At 35.9% G+C, this 19,932-nt stretch overlaps 1 protein-coding gene across 1 annotated transcript; it reads right to left on the reverse strand.

Annotated features, from left to right (window-relative positions):
• Positions 1-9,215: 9,215 nt before the first annotated feature.
• LOC140135417 (charged multivesicular body protein 1a-like) lies at positions 9,216-19,789 on the reverse strand. The gene is made up of 6 exons (XM_072156908.1): positions 19,586-19,789; positions 18,143-18,162; positions 17,462-17,539; positions 16,738-16,884; positions 13,604-13,732; positions 9,216-12,703 (listed from the first exon to the last, which is right to left on the reverse strand). Exons 1-6 carry the CDS (start codon positions 19,599-19,601, stop codon positions 12,488-12,490), a joined length of 606 nt encoding a protein of 201 aa, XP_072013009.1. The 5' UTR covers positions 19,602-19,789; the 3' UTR covers positions 9,216-12,487.
• Positions 19,790-19,932: the final 143 nt, after the last annotated feature.

The following is a 19,932-nucleotide window of genomic DNA, read 5'->3' on the forward strand; positions in this document are numbered from 1 at the left end:
TATTTTTAATGATAACATTATGACAATAATAAATAAATTATTAATAATTACAGCAATTTTCAAAGGACAAAGTGTCCTAAAACTGCAAAAACTGTCCCACAATGCATTGCAAACTTCCAATGCCGATTGGGCTTATTACATACGCAGTAGAAATGGCCCAAAATATGGATTTTATATGGTTTCATATTTGATACAAGTGTAGTTGGACCCTGCACATAATAATTGAGGATCATGTGTAGTTAGCATGGTTAGATCCTGCACATAATGATGGAGGATCATGTGTGGTAAAGTCGCTGGGTGGGCGCTTATATAGGGGCATGGGCGGTTAATGGAACGAATACGGTACTTGATTTGCTAATGTCATCATTCCACTGTGCCATCTTTGCATCTGTATGATGAGCTACAAAACAGCCTATTCCAGTTGAAATACATTCACCCCCTATGGAAGACATGGCCTTAATCTTCCACACAGGGAGTGTGAATTTCAAATAGGGTTACCTGTATGAGTGACTCCATTTGAAATCTAGATTCTTGTGTGGGAAATAAAGATCATATCTTCCACAGGGGGGAGGGGGGTGGTGGTGGATGTATTTCAACTGGAATAGCCCAATGCTCTCCTGGTGATATTTTGCAGAGTTTAAAAGAGAGCGGACAAAAAGGTATTACAAATTGTGTGATACTTGCTGCCATGCTTACCATACCAGTGTTAAGAAGAGCTACATTTATGAAGCCTTGTCTTGAGGAAATGGAAGCTTTTCTTTGCCAATCTCTCAAAATCAATATTAGCAATACCCGACTCATTTCCCTTGATCATGTCAAATATGAACACTTTTGTTTTGATGTAGAGAAACATGTAAGAGAGGGATTTTGAGATTCGGAATTAGCGATCAGAATCTGAAATCTGCCAATCTTAAGCCAAAATAATTTACAAGAAATGTCTTTTAAAAAGACCATCAATGTACAATGCGTGATTTCAAAATTTGTCTCATTACAAATACAAGTGATACAAATGTAAGATTTCATACCACTTCCCAAAAATGTAGTGTTATTTTGTGATTTAACTTTTGTGCCATGTAATTCATTGATTGTAATGACAGTAGATTTTTTAATTCTTCCGCCGCTGGTGATCATTGATCGCGTAGTTGAGGTAAAATCTCCACCTCTTCTACGCACCAATGAGTCGGCCATTCTGCATTTTTGTTTATTATTTCTATGTTCAGGCCCATTATATGCTCGATGCATGGTACATAACTTGGAAGAATTAAAATATTGACTGAATAATGCAGAGAGCATTATATACCAAAATGTGTCACCAAAATTAATACATTTATGTTCTTTTAATCCTGTTATTGGACCAAGCCTTTTGTTGCAAATGAAGATCATTTATATATTGGTAGTAATAATTTAATCATGATTAATTTAATCAACTTTTATACAAAATTCAATTATGTATGTGAAATTTAGATTTATTATTTTGTTGCTTAATTTCATTGTTTGTATTCAGTTGTAGTGTAAGAGAGTAATGGGATACGTTCAAGGAACTTGGACTTGGGTGTACTATTGGTGTGCTGTAGAGAATTTTTGATGTTATTTCTGAAATTATTTGAATGATCTCACACTGAAAGTGTAATATTGCCTCAAAATGTGAACATCTTTTGAAACCTGGACAAAGTCTTGCTTTTGTTTCTTAAAATATGTATTTCATACAAAGTTTCATCTTTTTCACTAAGCTATGTGAAATCTTGTACCTCTTTCAACTATAAATTGTACCTACAACACTTTCTAGTCTAATTTATTGCTCATCTTCAAGACAATTATGCAGTCGAGTTGTGAAGTCTAGTTACGAGTCGAGTCATTTGAGACAAGTTACTATAAGTCTGTTCGAAGAGAATTTACGATTACAGAACAATGCAGTAGGAATTTATAACATAACAGGGTAATGTAACAGAAACCTGTAGTAAAAGTTACAAGGAGTAAAAATTACTCACAACTTCATGATGGGTTGTGTTAGTAAGATAGGTTGTCAGCTTTTATATGTAAAAGGGTCCCAGGGTTTTGTCAGAACTGTTCACAATGTGTCTTTGATTGGAAAAAAGAAGAAAGATGTACAAGAAAAAATTGCTTTGTTTTCTTCCTAGTTCAAATAAATTGTGACCAAGCACTATAAGCCTTTTACAAGCAATGACTTACCAAAATAATATATTTTTGGAATTGTTACCAATGCTTCGCTGCCTTGCAAATTTAATAGAAAAACACAATTTGGTTGTTCATTGCAGAAGTAATCGAGCATGGTCCATTATAATTTTCTATGTTGCTTCACATCAAAATGTGTAACAATTAATTAGCAACAAGGTTATCTCTGAATTTGACAGATGTTTTAATGTTATTGCATCAATTAGCACCTGTCAAATTCAGAGATAAACTTGTCAATGATTAATATGATAACCAGGCAGGCTTGGTTCACCCCAAAAGAACTGCTCTGGTGGAACTTCCTCTTTAATGACTATGATCAAATGTAGGTTTGATTTTAAGTCTTTGTAGAATGGGTCTCCAAGTAAATTGTGAGGTATTGACATGAAGTGACATTTGTAATGCTGTTACACTAGTTAATTCAAATAACTTGATTGTAACATGGATTCCTTTGAAAAATTAAGATAGTAAAAAACATCACTAATTGGATTCCAAAGAAAAAGCCTTTTCATACTGTGACATAATTCTTTCAGGTTATTTTTTCTTTGGGTTTGTTATTTTAAAATGTGTAAAGGGTTGGTAATTTGAGAAGTTGCATTATTGAGAAAAATTCACAGATTATCAAAATATCATACCCTATGCACATTTCACAATTACAACCTTGCTGAATAAGGGACTTTAATGAATACTTGAATACTTCTTTTCCTCCATGTAGTGAAAGTATTAGTGGTCATGTAGGACTGCCGTAACTAAGGTAACAAACAAGTATAATCATGAATTTCAAGATTTACTGTTCACCAAGTGGCTCATGACTGTTTAATCCAGAACTGGGGATGAATTTCACAGAACCCAGTGCACAAAGTGACTGAAACTCTGCTTCTATGATAATTCCATTGATGTAATTTATTTATATTATTAATGAGGACAGTATTATTTTATTGTTATTATTGATATTGTTGTATATACTATAAGTTGCTAAGATTATTGAATATGAATACATTTTTTGAAGAGTACATTTTGAATGACTTGTGTGGCATTATTTATTTGTTGTTATTTTCTTTTATTTCACTCGTACATTAACTAGACAGTTTATTCCTTGAATAAATTCATCAGGACTGTAAGATATCATACTATTTGTAAATTATGTTTTACAAGTACAATAAATTTACTCACGTTTTATCTTCCGATCCGAAGACTTCATCAGTATAATGCGATGAACCAGCAACACTCCTACTCTCATGTCCAGAGTGTACAGTTCTTTGCAGTAGTTGGTCATGTACATGATTTAGTGAGTATGTCCCTTCATCGCGGTTGATAATGTTGCCCCCCCTGTTTCCTGATCCATCTTGTTTGCTTACAAGAGTCTTTGTCGATTGAGCTCCCTCCCAATCAATAACATGGTAGGGAGCTAAAGTAATCGACAAAGACTTGCAAGTAAACAAGATGGATCAGAGAAGCCAAGTGGATCAGGAAATGAGGGCCAAGGTTATCAACCACGATGAAGGGACATACTCAATAAAACATGTATATGACCAACTACTGCAAAGAACTGTACATTCTGGTTATGAGAGTAGGAGTGTTGCTGGTTCATCGCATTACTGATGAAGTCTTCCAATCGGAAGATGAAACATCTAAAACGTGAGTAAATTATTGGACTTGTAAAACATAATTTACCAATAGTAGACAGTTTATTGGTTAATTATAGTTTGGTATTTTTACTCTTGACCACTGCTGTTCTCAACGATGCTTGCATAACAATATATTTATCAAGGCTTTGTGCCATGGACAGACAAATTATGTGTGTCTTGTATATGCAGGGAACAGAGTGCTCCTTAGCACAATTTGTGTGCATGTTACTTCATGGACTCGGCGATTAAATTATGTGTAAATTTGGATAAAGTGACAGAATTTGCTGAAATGTTATTGAATTTATGTACGAGTGATACAAAACAAATATTAAATTTGCATATATAACAGTTGAAATATAATCACCCTGTGATGAATGGATTGTTCCATTTCATTTGCCATACCAGCTCATGGAATGGAACAGTCTGATATTTCACCTTGTGATCATATTTTCAACCATTACATTCATAGACAGATAATATTTGTATACTATTATCTGTACTCCAAACATGATCTCTATCATCTCCAATCTTCAGGAACTTAATTGAAAGCACACGCTACACATGCTGAATCTTCATCAGCCAATTTGCTGTAGAAGTGATGTAATCATTGGATTAACTACCATAGCAATAGATGAATACAATTTTTGAATAGATCGCCCTGCACTACAAGCAGGTTGCACTCATCACCTCTTTATGTCTGCATTCATAGGTTGAACACAATACCACTCTTTTCAAAGATTACAGGGATTAACCATGGGATTAACTATAGTTAATCAATGTCTACTGAAGAAAACAGAAAGTTCATCAATGGCTATCATCAGGTAGTTCATCTCTTCTCAATGCCCTATTATATATTTGGTAGTTTATCAATGCCCTGTATCTACTGCTGATAACCGGTAGTTCATATCAATACTTGATATCAGGTACATGCAGTCCCTTTCTAGTGCTGATATCCAGGTAGTTCATCAACACCCTATAATATATACTATCTACTGCTGATATCAATGTCCTATATATCTACTGCCGATATCAAGTAGTTCATCAATATCCTATACCTTCTGCTGATGTCAGGTAGTTCATCAATATTTGAGGCACAAGTCAGCAAGTTTTAAAAATAAACGACTGATAGAAAAGACTAAACAGATGCTATTTAAACAGAACAAGATGATCCAAGATAATTACGTCACAGTCCACAAGGCCAGTTGACCAGTTGTTATTTAAACAGAACAAGATGATCCAAGATAATTATGTCAGTCCACAAGGCCAGTTGACCAGTTTGACCACCGAAGTGCAGTGTACACGATATGCAGTGATGTCCAATTATTAGTATTTACTAAATCAAAGGTTAAGATTGGTATTCTAGTTCTAGTTTATTTACTTGAATTGGGTGGTCATTATTTGGGTGGTCATTATAAAGCTAACAAACTGCATACTGGCCATGCTGAATTCGAACATAATTGAAGGCAACTTTACTTAAAAGTAGGTCTAATCAACCAGCAGTAAAGAATTCTTGAAGATATTGTCGACAGGCATGGCGTCATCTTGTGACAGTGATCCAAGTTCAGATCTGACCAGGGTGTTCATTTGGTGTGTGCCTCGTACACTAGGAACCGCCCTTACCAAATGCCTGAGTTACGTTGATGGAATTCAAATATTTTATGAGCCTTGTGGAGCTGCATTTCACTTTGGTCCAGAAGGCCGTACGCCACATCCGGATGTTGCCAAGTTCATGGACAATGCGTCTTCAAACCAACAAGCGATATTCGAACATGCCTTCGATGATAGCAAGTGTACCTATGGATGGGTAAGACAACAACTGGAGGCTGATTACCCCGGAAAGAAAGTCCTCTTGGTGAAAGACCAGGCATATGGCTTGGATGCAAAGTACGACACCATTCCACCTGGATTTCGACATGCGTTCCTGATTAGGCTCGAGAGCTAAATGCAATAACTCTGCGGTCAAGTGCGATTATCTTGACGTATGCACTTCTGCGAGGTAATTATCCTGCAGAGTGCAGAAACATTTCAAGTGCATCAGATGTAATAAAACAATGGGCAATTAAATTCTGCATTGATATTTTAGTTTGAAATTTTAGGAAACCGCGAAAGACCCTGACCGCGAAAGACGGGTGACCGCTAGTATCTTAAATTAAAATGCTGTCAGTTCAACGAAGAAAATCAAAATATGAACACCACATACCCAATCTTCACATTAAAGATACATGATACTTCTGGGAAAGTTGACAGTATGAAGTTAAATCAGCACCTTTTACAAATGGGACCATGTTTCAAAAAGTGAGCTGAGGTGTTTTTTTTAACTTAATTCCTGCTTTCAACATTTTTTGGTGGATCCTATTATCTACAGCTGATATCAGGTAGTTCATCAATGCCCTATATCTACTGTTGATAGTAGGTAGTTCATCAATGCCCTATATCTACTGTTGATAGTAGGTAGTTCATCAATGCCCTACATCTACTGTTGATAGTAGATAGTTCATCAATGCCCTATATCTACTGTTGATAGTAGGTAGTTCATCAATGCCCTATATCCACTGCTGATATCAGGTAGTTCACATAGCGGTAATTTTTCACCCGGGTTTTTCACATGGTCATATCTTGAAAATCTGTCCATCAAAATGAACCAAAATAACACACAGGATTACTTCAATACTCTACCCTAATAACATGTCAATATCGAAACTGTTACCTTACTGACACAATTGAAAAATGCACTGACATATGGAACTGCTTGCTGTATCACATGTCACAGCCTGGAAATTTTGGCAACATCAGAGTTTAAGGCAAGTGAAGAAGTCGAAACAGATGAAGGTATTCATTGAATTGAATTGAGAGCGTTGGGGTGCACGGGGCATATGTGTCCGTGTTCACCCATGTCGGGTACTGTGTTTATGTTTGTTGGGTACGAGTGTTACTTTTGTGAGGGAATCCTGAGACAGGAAAGTCCACATTACTGTTACAATTGCTTTACACGCACATCAAATGGGCTGTGATATGTGGTCCAGGAAGCTGTTCCATGTCAGTGCATTGGGTTGTTGTGTTAGTTGGGCAACTGCTTGGTTACTAACATGTGTTAAGAGTGGAGTGTTGAAGTAATCCTGTGTGTAATTTTGGTTCATTTTGATGAACAGGATTTTAATGACCTTGTGAAAAAAAAAATTTTGAGCCCAGTTTATATTTACTGCTGATATCAAGTAGTTCTTCACTGTAGGCCCTACTAGATATCTACTGCCGATATCAGGTAGTTCATTAATGTCCTATTATCTATATACCTACTGCCAGGACTGCTGATATCAGGTTGCTTCATCAATACCCTACAGCTCATAATCGGTAGGCCTTATAACATCAATCAATATATTTTATTTGGCGAATTGTCTTGTGATATCTCGCCAGAAATTTATTTGAAGTCCTATACTTCATATTTCTCTGGGCATGCATACAGAAGCAAAAATGAGCCTGTAGCCATTAGGCTGATCCATTGGACACTGAAGCATGGAAACAAAACCTGGTAGACCCCTCTAACATACAAACAGGACACTGGACTGGATGTTATGGATTTGGGAATGACAATGCAGGACAGATGGATTAGGTGCGCTGTTGCAGTTTGAGGACACAACTCATCTGAAGCAAGTAAATAGCAACATAGACTACTTTCTTTAAGACACAAAATATCGGACCCAACAGGTCAACTATATCACTCTTAACGTTGGTCTACTTTTCGGTGTAGTAGTAAAAGCCTAACAAATCCCGCTGATTATGAGCTGATCAAACTATTGTTCATCAATGTCCTATATCTACTGCCAATATCAGGTAGTTCATCAATACCCTATATCTGCTGCTGATATCAAGTAGTTCATCAATGCCCTGTATCTACTGCTGATATCAAGTAGTTCATCAATGCCCTATATCTGCTGCTGATATCAAGTAGTTAATCAATGCCCTGTATCTACTGCTGATATCAAGTAGTTCATCAATGCCCTGTATCTACTGCTGATATCAGGTAGTTCATCAATGCCCTATATCTGATGCTGATATCAGGTATTTCATCAATGCCCTATATCTACTACTGATATCAAGTAGTTCATCAATTAGAGAATAAATGATAGGATTTTGTCTTTTGCCTATCCAATATCGTGTCATAATGGCTGGGGTGACCAATATTTTGAGTAGTGGATGCCGGCGCCACCAATGCCCTATATCTGATGCTGATATCAGGTAGTTCATCAATGCCCTGTATCTGCTGCTGATATCAGGTAGTTCATCAATGCCATATATCTACTGCCAATATTATCAGGTAGTTCATCAATGCCCTATATCTACTGCTGAGATCAGGTAGTTCATCAATGCCCTATGTCTGATGCTGATATCAGGTATTTCATCAATGCCCTATATCTACTGCTGATATCAGGTAGTTCATCAATGCCCTATATCTGATGCTGATATCAGGTAGTTCATCAATGCCATACATCTACTGCCAATATCAGGTAGTTCATCAATGCCATATATCTGCTGCTGATATCAGGTAGTTCATGCCCTATATCTGCTGTTGATATCAAGTAGTTCATCAATGCCCTATATCTACTGCTGATATCAAGTAGTTCACCAATGCCTCTATCCAGTACTGATATCAGGTAGTTCATCAATGCTCTATACCTGCTGTTGATATCAGGTAGTTCATCAATGCCCTATATCTACTGCTGATATCAAGCAGTTCATCAATGCCTCTATCCAGTACTGATAGCAAGTAGTTCATCAATGACCTATATCAAGTTCATTAATGCCCTTCGTCTGTTGATATTTATGGTTCACGAATGCCCTAAATCTACAGCTGATATCAGTTCAATGCCCTATCGAACTCAAATATCAGGTAGTTTGTCAATATACTATTATCTACAGCTGATATCAGGTATTTCATCAATCCCCCCATCTACTGATATCAAGTAGTTCATTGATGCCTTATATCTACTGCTGCATTTTTTGGACTGAATTTAAATGGTAATACATGTTTTTGATCAAATATGCATTTAATAAATAACATGAGTGAATGACAAATATAAAATGTCCGTGATACTGTTCAAATTTAAGGTTTCTTCTACAAAAAAAGAAAAGACCCATGATTTCTAACTTTTTCGGTCGGTTGCTGAGGGCAACTGAACATTTTTCTTTGGCCTAAGTATTTTTACACTAACAGAGATGTTCAAACGAAACATATTTCCAGTCTAAAATTTCACCAGGGTTAAAAGAAAATATGGGCTGTCACTTGACACAAAAATCCTAATTTTGAGGAGGGTGAATGATGCGGTCAATTGGATTCAGGTCACATACCTGTAAATGTTTCACTGAAATAAAACAGTTTGGAAACAAACAGCACTTTATATTTCAATTTTTATTAATTCTTTACTAACTACTTTCCCATACAGATATAACCTACAATATAATATAATATGTACAATTCTGTATACAATTTTGTATGTATAAATTCTTTATGTTTTTTATGACACTATTTAAATAATAACAAAAGTTGTTTACAAAATCCCTAGATTCTAACCCTTCATTAAAGAATTGCATACACTTTATATTAGATCATTTGTTAATGTTCTGCGTGCTGGCCATGGGTTTCAACATAAAAATTCCCAAGTTTTCAGATATTTTCTCAAAATATCAAGAGTTATCTCAAGAACCACTGAACCAATACTGGGCTTGTTTGTACTCATTTTAATGCATTTGTCATGCTGATTCCAGATATGGTCTTGAACATTTATATTTCTGAAATTTTTAAACAAAATTTGAAACTTGTTGTCTGCAGTTGACACTCATGTGGAGACAGTTACACAGGTCATAATCGCATGATAATAACAAAGCAGTTACAACATTCTTGTATTCAATCATAGATTCATTCTTCTTCTATTCCTGTTACATGCAAAAAAAATCAAAGTGTACAACTGAAAATGTTGCTATTTTCTATAGACCCTTTAGAAGTGTTGTATTCCAAAATGTACCTCAAGAAGTACACTTTATATGCATGACAGTATGCAACAGCAAATATCTACATTTACCATGGAAGGTCCTAAACTTAATGAATAGAAAATACACAATATTATATTAATATTTTGCTTTTTTCACACCAAGTTATATTTTCTGTTTTGATTCACACTCTCATTCAAATGAAAAAGTTTACTTCATTTAAGTGTTATTGCATAATGAAAGCTATATAAATTTTAACCAGTACAAGTTACCAACACTAGAAAGAACACTATGATGTATCAAAAGCCCATAATAATTTATGGATTGTGCGTACAAATGTGATCATTCACCAAAAACCTCTTGTAAAGTCAGCAATGTGATTAAGAGCTACAGGGTAAAATATGGATCAAAGTCATATTCATATGTGCATGAAGTGCAAAGTTTAACAAACCATAACTCAGCTGCTGGGTATCATATGAAGTCAATGATGTATCTTTTTATAGCTTTTGATATACTATTTATATAAATAAAATTAAACAAAATTGACCGGGGACCGACTTTACATGCGTTTTGTGGTGGTAGTTGCCACTACACTAGCTGCATCATCTGAAGCATCCGATGTTAAAGATGATCCTCATAGTGGTGAACCAGGCAAAATTTTCTTGGGGGATAAATTTGCAAAGTGTTCCACTGAAAGATTTACTGGGACTGCTATTAATGTTGCCCTCCCCTGGACAGGTGCACCACTGGTGATCCTACATACAAAGATTTATCTCACTTCTTTTGGTATTGAGCCCAGTATTGAGATTAGCATTAGGGATAGGATTCACATTGGGATTGGAAGTGATGTCACTTATTAATACCTATAATCAACTTCCCCATTCAGGTTGGCTTGCAATTTAAAAGTCATTGTCATCTGTTTATAACCATGAAAGAAAAGGATTTCTTCCATGTTATAACTACACATAAAGGTTTTTGATGTACCATAATAAGTTAATATATTCTCATGTTCCAAAAGTCCTATACATGACCAAAACTAGAAAAAATAAATAAATGGAATTAAAATGTTTTGATTTTTTTAAATGACAAATTATAATGAAAATATTACTTTAAGTAGACTTCAAATTCAGGGCCCTGAAGTAAACTTCCTAATTGTTTTGAGTTCCGGATATATGTGATAGTGATAATCATGCGCATAGAGTAGATAACCAATGGGTCAACCATCTTTTTGTCATGATTAATGATTAGCCAATCAGCGTGATTGTTTATCACTTCTGCATTCATGCTTGTAATAACTCAGTCGCACATCCGGAAACATTGTCCCCTTTGCACAAGAATGCACATAGCAACCAGCTCGACGATGGGGAACTACACATGTGTATACTGGATTTACAAGGCCTTATCCTTTGTGTCACATCAGCCCGACCAAGAGAATATGCTTGATACATGGCACAAAATTCAGAACAATTAGAAAATTAAGTGATTTCTTGTCTATGACATACATTCATTGTCATAACTATCATACAATACATGTAGTTACCTGAATGCATTACGGTTTTGTTAGAGATGCTTCTATCTTAAACCAGAGGACCTCACCTTTTAAGCCCTGGACTACTCAAATACACTACTCAAAAAATTAAAAGGATCAGACTTATCTATTAGCATTAAAAAAAAAGACAGCATTAGGCCTACCCTTGTAAATTAGATCAGTGCCGTTTTTCATTCTGTATAAATGTTTAAGCAACAGAACACTTGTACTACCAAACACTGATGTCTCATGACACTGAAAAACATCTTGGTAAGCACCATAATGAAAAAGAAAGTTTAGGTAATATCAAGATTGTCAGATTTTGATCCTTTAAATTTGTTGAGTATTGTATGTGCTTGAGAACTTCAAAAATATCATTTTGATGTCAAGTTGTTAACAGAGTCTTCAACAATTTATTTTTCCAGCTCTCAAGACAATCACTATATAAGTAGATGATTAGTTTAAACAATGTTTTAAAAAAGAATAGCTGTTTAAGGGTCAGTATATAGTCCAGGGTTCCATTTCACTAAACTTTACGAAGCTTTGTAAGTCTCAAAATCAAACCTTATGGTATATTGTAAGTTCCATTTCGCTAAATTGACTTACAATCGGTACCCGTCGTAAGTAATAGGGCTTTACTACAGGGACCCTTCGTAAGTCTAGAAAAAGGGTATTTGTATCTTGTGAACGGTTACTTGAGCTACGAAGGGTAAATAAGTTTAGTGAAATGGACCCCTGTATACATAGTATGCATTTTCCTGTTGCAGCAAACACACTTTTCTTTGCCACCCAACTGCAATTTTCAGTCCACCCCTGTGATTTTCCATCAAAACTTAGCTCTGTTCTGGGCTATGTCCTTCTTCTCGAAAGCAGCACATTTTTGCAGAGACAGAGCGGAAAAGCGCTGCCTCAAAATTCATTTTTCAAGGGCACTCATTTTCATGGCCATTGAGCAAAGGGCACAAAGGCCACTACATAGCACAGAATGCTTTGAAATTGAGGGCACCAAGGTCAAGTCTAAGGGCCCCAGAGGCCATGACCTTAGTGACCTTACTGAATTTTGAGGCCAGGCTGTGGCGATTATCACCACGACAAAACACATTGAACTATATACCGACCCTTACAGAGTTTTTGTACAAGTCTGGCACATAAAATGTTCTTATTCTCTGAGAGCCTGTAATCTTCTTGACAAGCTGTCTTCTTCTTTCAACGTCCGCGACGAGGAAGAGGCTAGTGATCCCGACGCTACAGGTGCTGCTTCTAAATCGGTGATTACCTCCAGGCCATTCTCATCAGCCACCTGCTGTATCAAGCTGTCCACTTGCTCTGTGGGTGTGGTCAAGGTGGTGGCTTGACCCATGGTGCTTTCTAGAACCTGTGTACGCAAAGAATTGAAAATTTCTATATGTATTGTATTGTGTGAAAAGACATAGGTCATGCCAGGGTGATATGATATTATGTAGCTTGGATAGCTCAGTTGTTAAGAGTGCTAGTTTAGATACACAGGGGTCCCAGGTTCAAATCCTGGTCAACAATGAACTTTTTCTTCCTTGGCCTACCCGAGGGAAAGAATAAATTATGTGTATCATGCAACTTATTTAGCAAAAGATCACCAAGACTAGAAAACATCCACGCACACACACTTCCTGACCGTCTGAATCCAACAGGATTGTTGGCCAGTATTCCAACAAGAACAAGAACAAAAGATGCTGATATATCATGACATGATTCAACTACCCAATCAGTTTAACTTCACATGATATTGATTAACTGAAAATAATGCTAAATGATAAACATATATATCGTAGGCATACTCACAGGCATACCAGTTTTACTGGAATTAATACTAAGCCTGTAGCCAAGCTGATTTATTGGATACCAAAACATGGAAAGAGAAAACCTGGTAAACCTCTCTAACATACGTGGATGTATTGAAGCAAGACACTAGACTAGATGTTATGGATTTGGGAATGGCCAAGCAGGACAGAAGGATATGGCATACTGTTGTATTTTGAGGACACCACTTATAATATTAAGCAAGTAAGCATGTGTGTGGGAGATTGGTGTTGTTAATCAGGTCACACACCTTTCCCAAAATATTCCTGTAGATTGGCTTACAGCAAACATTTATAACAGCTATTTTAAAGGAAAGATGAGGAGTTCACTTGCAATGTGCAAACCTTGAAAAAAAACTGGATTGCAGGAATGATGGATCATTGTCCCCTAAAAGTTCCAGACTTGTTCCAGTTCTTCTTTTAAACCCATTAAATCTTACCTTGCTATGTACATCCAAATCTTCAAATTGAGTTTCAAATTTATCCATAATCTGTGAGACTTTCTGTAAATCCATAGAGTTGAGTGCTTTATCAAGGCCTTTTACTACTCCACCCATTGTCTTGGTCACCTGATGGAAAAAAATGATAAAGTTGAAATATATTTACCAATTTCCACCTTTCAATATTATGTGCTCAGTTATTGGAGTAAAGACATGCAGGCATAACTCTTTCCAAGTTCCCAGCCCGACTGAAAGTTTATCAATTCAATCACTAGTAACTCAAGAATGCGAGGCTCAACAATATGACTATGCAAAATAGAGGATATTTTAATTTTAACAATAAAACCATATGCCAACAATGTATGATGTGCCTAATTCAATCATTTTTAAAACTAGGGCTAATAAATTACTACAATCCTATTATCTGATGAACATAAATCCATAATTCTGGACAAAATTTTACATTATATAAGATGTCTAACTTTGGGGGGGTGGGATATTGGCATATACATGTAGCTAAGAATACCAATCTGTTCTATGAACAAAAGTTGGAAAATAACTGCAATATAAATTCTCTCTCTGTTGTGTGACGAATAAAGCTTATGCATAATAGCTGGGCTGAATACTTTTAATATTCTACCTACTCAACCTGCAAAGTTACCCTCCACTGGCATTTGGGCAGGTGTTTTTAAACACCTGTCTAAAAGAAGACCCCTGCATACAGATGTACACAAATATGCACAGATCTAGAAACATTGCCCCCTAGAAACCTCAGCAGGTAGACCTGAGATGATGTCATTTGATGTCATGCCGATGTGCACACCGTTTAGCGCATATCATTACTGTGCGTATCAAAACCATGAAATGTGCAGTAACAATGTATGCATCAGCGTGACAACAAACTTCACAGGTCTGTAATATCGTGGCGCCCATGCCTAAATGAAATACCACACAACACTACAATCAATGGCCGCTGCCATGAATATACCTCGAGTGAAGCCAGGTGAATAAATACATGTATGAAACGTTATATCTATTGGTTTAGTCCATTTCCTGCAGTTTGCAATACTATTTTACATTGGCGACGAATGCGGAAACTGTAACCTACGCTCCAACATAATGAACAGGTACGATCTTTAAGCGTACCTATACCATGGCATGCAAAGTCAAACAGTGACTACAGTCAAGACAGTCAGAGTCAGAGTGCAGTGACGATCGTCAAATGGAGTGTCAGCTAATATACTAACTACGACCTTGTACATGATTATCGCCAGAAATCTGTTAGACTATTTATCTGATTATTTGAATATTGCCACAAGACTGCTTAACACGTATATTTTAAGCACAAAACTGGAGTTAATTGACACTTTAGCTGGATAAATATAAACAATAAATCATGTCATCGTCAATGCCCACCCTACCAGAATTTGATCCACACTCTGATCCTGCCAGCCTATCCATACGCTGGGATAAGTGGGTCAGCCGGTTTAAGACAGCGATGGTAGGTTTTGATATTAACTCAGAAGCTAGACAGCGTTCTCTCATGCTCCATTATGGTGGCGAAGCTCTACATGATATCTTCGATACACTACCAGACACTGGCACCGCAACCGAGCTCAAGCCAGCAATCGATGCGCTTACCAAATATTTCAATCCCAAAAAAACCATAATATACGAGACAATCATGTTTCGGAGAACGACTCAAGACGCTGATGAGAGCGTCGATCAATTCTGCACTAGTCTGCGCAAGTTGGCCATCCACTGCGACTTTGGCGATAGTACTGAACGAGAACTGAAAACACAAATCATTGCCCATTGTAACTCGGATACCTTAAGAAAAAAAGCACTAGAGAAGGACATTCTCTGGAAAAACTCCTTGAATTGGCTAGAACCCTAGAACTGTCAACAACTAGGGCCCAAAATCTCACATCGTCTCCACCAAGCACAGTGGCTAAGGTTCAATCCGCCACTGCAGCAAGATATACTCAACCCCGCAAACCCATGAACTCATCCAACAAACTCTGCTACTTTTGTGGATACGATTACCCACATAAAGGCCAATGTGCAGCGCAGGGCAAAGAATGCACATCGTGCGGTAAACTTAACCACTTTGCCCATGCTTGTCAAAGTAGTAAACGGACAGATACAAGATCAAGTAACTTTAAATCTAAAGAACCACAAACAGGAGAGACCAGTAGTAACAGAACACAAACACAGAGAGACCGAGTCAAAGCTCTGAATGATAATACAGGTAAACGGGTTGATGAGTATGATGATATCCAAAACATAAAACAATACAGTTCAGAATCAGATGACAACTTTCATGTGTTTTCTCTTAGCAGCATACATACTGTGAACAACATGCACAATGACCATGATGACATATCAATGACAACAGTCAACATCAACAAAACACCAGTACGCATGTGTATAGATTCAGGCAGCAAATGGAACATAATTGATGAAGTAACATACAGCAACATTAAACATAAGACAGCACATAATATACAGCTTCAAGACACAGACATAGAGTTGACACCATATCGCAGTACTGACCCCATTCCTATCATAGGTGTATTTCAATCAACTAATCATACCGGTGAACGAGAACTTGATGCAGACATATACGTTGTGAAAGGTAAAGCTAACAATCTTCTTGGACAATACACATCAAGAGATCTCAACCTTCTTCACATCAACACAGTACATCAATAATGACATTGTTAAACAATATCCAGCAGTCTTCAACGGAGTAGGAAAGTTGAAGGATGTAACTGTTAAACTCCATATAAATGAGCAAGTACAACCTGTTGCTCAGACAACGACTCTCTCAAAAAGAAGGGAGAGATGTAATATCGTGGCGCCCATGCCTAAATGAAATACCACACAACACTACAATCAATGGCCGCTGCCATGAATATACCTCGAGTGAAGCCAGGTGAATAAATACATGTATGAAACGTTATATCTATTGGTTTAGTCCATTTCCTGCAGTTTGCAATACTATTTTACAAGGTCTACCTGCAAAGGCTTATGGGATTTACCGAAAAGGTTGATTTCTGTGTATTTCCCTTCTCATGTCCTCATTTACCAGTGTCTACAAATGCACACATACACACCTACATAATTATTACCTGTTTCATAGCCATAGCTGATTGTACTCTAGATACTACAGCATCTATTCTTGATGCCATTCTCAAATAATTGAGACTCTCATTCTTCTTCCTGATGGCATTCTCTGCATATATCTTAGCACCTTCAATGTTCTTCTGTGTTATCGCCTGGATTTAAACAACAATAAAACAATTATAATAATAATAATATAGTAATATTAAATCATGCATGTTGACACAAAGAACTGGCATGTTTTCATATGTACAGTACATGTGTGAAGTAATTCTGACAAATCAATTACCTAATTAGCACTCCCTACAGAATTTACCAAGCGCCAACTTTTTCAATGCATCTGTACGATTAAATTCCACCAAATACCTGAATCAATTTTGATTACTAAACCTTCCTGGATGTAGATGCACAAATGCCATCAAACTGGAAGCTGGAAGTAAACTTTAGATTTAGTCCTACCAAAAGAATACTGAAATAAGTGGTAATTTATTTATTTTTGCAAATTCTGTGAATAGAGGTTGAGTCTCTAATTTAACAACAAACAAATATTATAATTTTGCGAATAACAATAACATTGGTAAATAAAAAAAACTAAGGCATGAATTTCGTGAAAATATGGCCACACACAGAATTTTTTGTGATTTCTGACAAACAAGTGTTTGTCAGAAATCACAAAAAATTCTGTAAGTAAAAAATAATCACTTATACATTGCATTGGTACCATATGCATACCTTTTTCACTTTGTCTGTTTGAACTTTCTGGTCCTTTTCTGCTTTCTTTGACAGCCGCTCAAGTTGCTTATTAGCAAACTGAAAGAAACAACAAACAAAAATAAAGGTTGTTTATAGTCATTTTTTTTTATTTATATGTTTACATGATAACTATAAATTAAAATGTTTGAATCAGGGCTGATCATAATTTATAAAGCTGATGTCCAGTACACATAAACATGGAGTAATTCTTCTTTATAAATGTTTAATGACATTTCCTGAAGGAGTTTGTAAAACGGTTTTATTGCAATATAATCAATCAAGATTGCATTTTCCAACCCTTTAGAATGAAAATTAATTGACTCTTTGATTTTGGAATCAAAATGTTACTACATGTACATGTATGAATTTTGTAATAGGGAAAGTTTATTACGTTTTTGTTACGGTACTGCAAGTGACAAAAACAATTCCTAACCTATGTTCCTGAAAGTTCATAAAAGTGTGTGTCAGTCACAAACTATGATAAGCGCACTTTGCATAGCTACTGCGCCCAACTGTGGGGCTACAATTCGAGACCGAATTAAAAAGACTAGTTTGCATATACAGCTGTAGGTCCTGTCAATGCTTTATGTACTTCATCCACATAGGCCTTACATGTAAATTAAAATTGTACAAAATGTAAATATTTCCAGATCAACTTACCTTAAGTTGAAACAAAGTTTCTGAAAGAGGAAAAATGACAAAAAAATATTTACAAATTATATAAAATGTATGTACATCAATTATTTCTAAACATTTTAATGTTCAATTAAAAAACCCTCAAGACAAGAGGTATGTTATTTATGATAAGAAAAGTGGTACCACTAGAATGTACCTCATTTCTTAACATATAATATGTAATGAACCACTTGTTTTGAATTACGGTACTGAAATTTCAGTGAAGTAATTGGATTCCTTATACTTTTGTTACCAGTGTGTAGTTATTTTTTGAGAAAAATGCAAAATTAATCACAAAATTAATCAAGGAGTGTAGTACTAGTACCACCTTAAATCATGAGCTTCCTGTACCAGTAATTAATAATATAAATTAATACTTTCTTAAGGTGGTACTACACGGTGTAGTCTACACCCCCTGATAAATTGTGTGACTAATTTTGCATTTTTCTCACAAAATAACTGCACACTTGATAACAAAAGTTATGTATATAGGGGCAAGGAATCCAATTACTTCACTGAAATTCCAGTGAAAGAGGTTCATTCTAGCTAGCGGTACCTCTTTTCTTATCATAAATAACGTACCATACCACTTGTCTTGAGTCACTGAAATTCCAGTGTAGTAACTGTAGATTCCTTGCCCCTATAATATGTTTTTTGTTTTGTTACCAGTGTGTTATTATTTTTTGAGAAAAATGCAAAAATAGTCACAAATTTATCAAGGGGTGTAGTACCACCTTAACCCAAAATATTGTTTGTCAAACCAAAAACATAAAATGACCAAAAACTAGAACAATTAACCAAAAAGTGTAATAAATATTGATCAAAATCAATGGAATCTTTTGGAGGACATGTATGTATGAAAATTGAAAAAACTGTCAAAATTATTTAGCAAGCATTTCAAAACGGAAAGAATATAAAAGACAAGTACTCGGTACTTAAAATCCAGGGCTAGGTCATTTTATCCATCGACTTTGTTATTCCATTAAAAAAAACCATTTAAAAATCATTGCCAGCAAAAGGTGGAATTACAGTGGAATTTTTTATTGAATGAACACAGCTCGACATAGCATGAAGTTTTTTTTTTTTTTTTTCACTGCTTGATGTACATGTATGCCAGCGTGTGCGACTGTGCGTTACTAGTAACGTGGAAGTGAATCCAACCGTGGTCCGTGCCAAACTGCCAACCCACTTGTGATTGGATAGTATTGTATCCCGAGGTCCTGCGTTGCAGCGTTCGCGTTGTAGTTTGAAATCCTCGATATACGATCGCGGTTGGATCGAGTACAGCTGTTGAAAGCTGTGTTCATTCAATTAGAATTCCTCCTGCAGTTTGATACATTTTGTCATCAAAAATAATAAATTATACATTTTTACCATGTTTATACAGATCAGTTGGCTAGTAAAAAAATTAAAATTAAAATTGCTCACCGTCCAATTTTGACATGGTGAAATGAAGACCTTCAAGTCCCTGATCTAGACGTCAGTGCAGAATGCGTAATGTCTGTCTTCTGTTAAATGAATCAATGTCTTTGTGTGTTGATTAACTGTCATGTGTTGCTGCAGTTATTTACAGAAAATGACGTTATATTGGATCACAGAATTGTTGTTAATTCGCTTCCTATTTATTTTCATCAATCAATCACCGGTCAAAGGTTATTTTTTAACAGTGCTGATGAGGTACATTTTTTAGAATGGGCTGGGTATGCTGTCAAAAAATCATCACATAAATCCATATATATCAATTAATTACTATTTATTTATATTATAATAAATAT

The sequence above is a fragment of the Amphiura filiformis genome, chromosome 16 (genome assembly GCF_039555335.1).
Source record: "Amphiura filiformis chromosome 16, Afil_fr2py, whole genome shotgun sequence".
Taxonomy (NCBI): domain Eukaryota; kingdom Metazoa; phylum Echinodermata; class Ophiuroidea; order Amphilepidida; family Amphiuridae; genus Amphiura; species Amphiura filiformis.

What these genes read in the sequence shown, in the direction of transcription:
- LOC140135417 (XM_072156908.1), bottom strand. An exon ending in AAACTTTGTTTCAACTTAAG is followed by an intron (nt 17,540 to 18,142) that starts GTAAGTTGATCT and finishes TGTTTCTTTCAG; the next exon opens with TTTGCTAATAAGCAACTTGA. An exon ending in ATTTGGATGTACATAGCAAG is followed by an intron (nt 12,704 to 13,603) that starts GTAAGATTTAAT and finishes TTGCGTACACAG; the next exon opens with GTTCTAGAAAGCACCATGGG.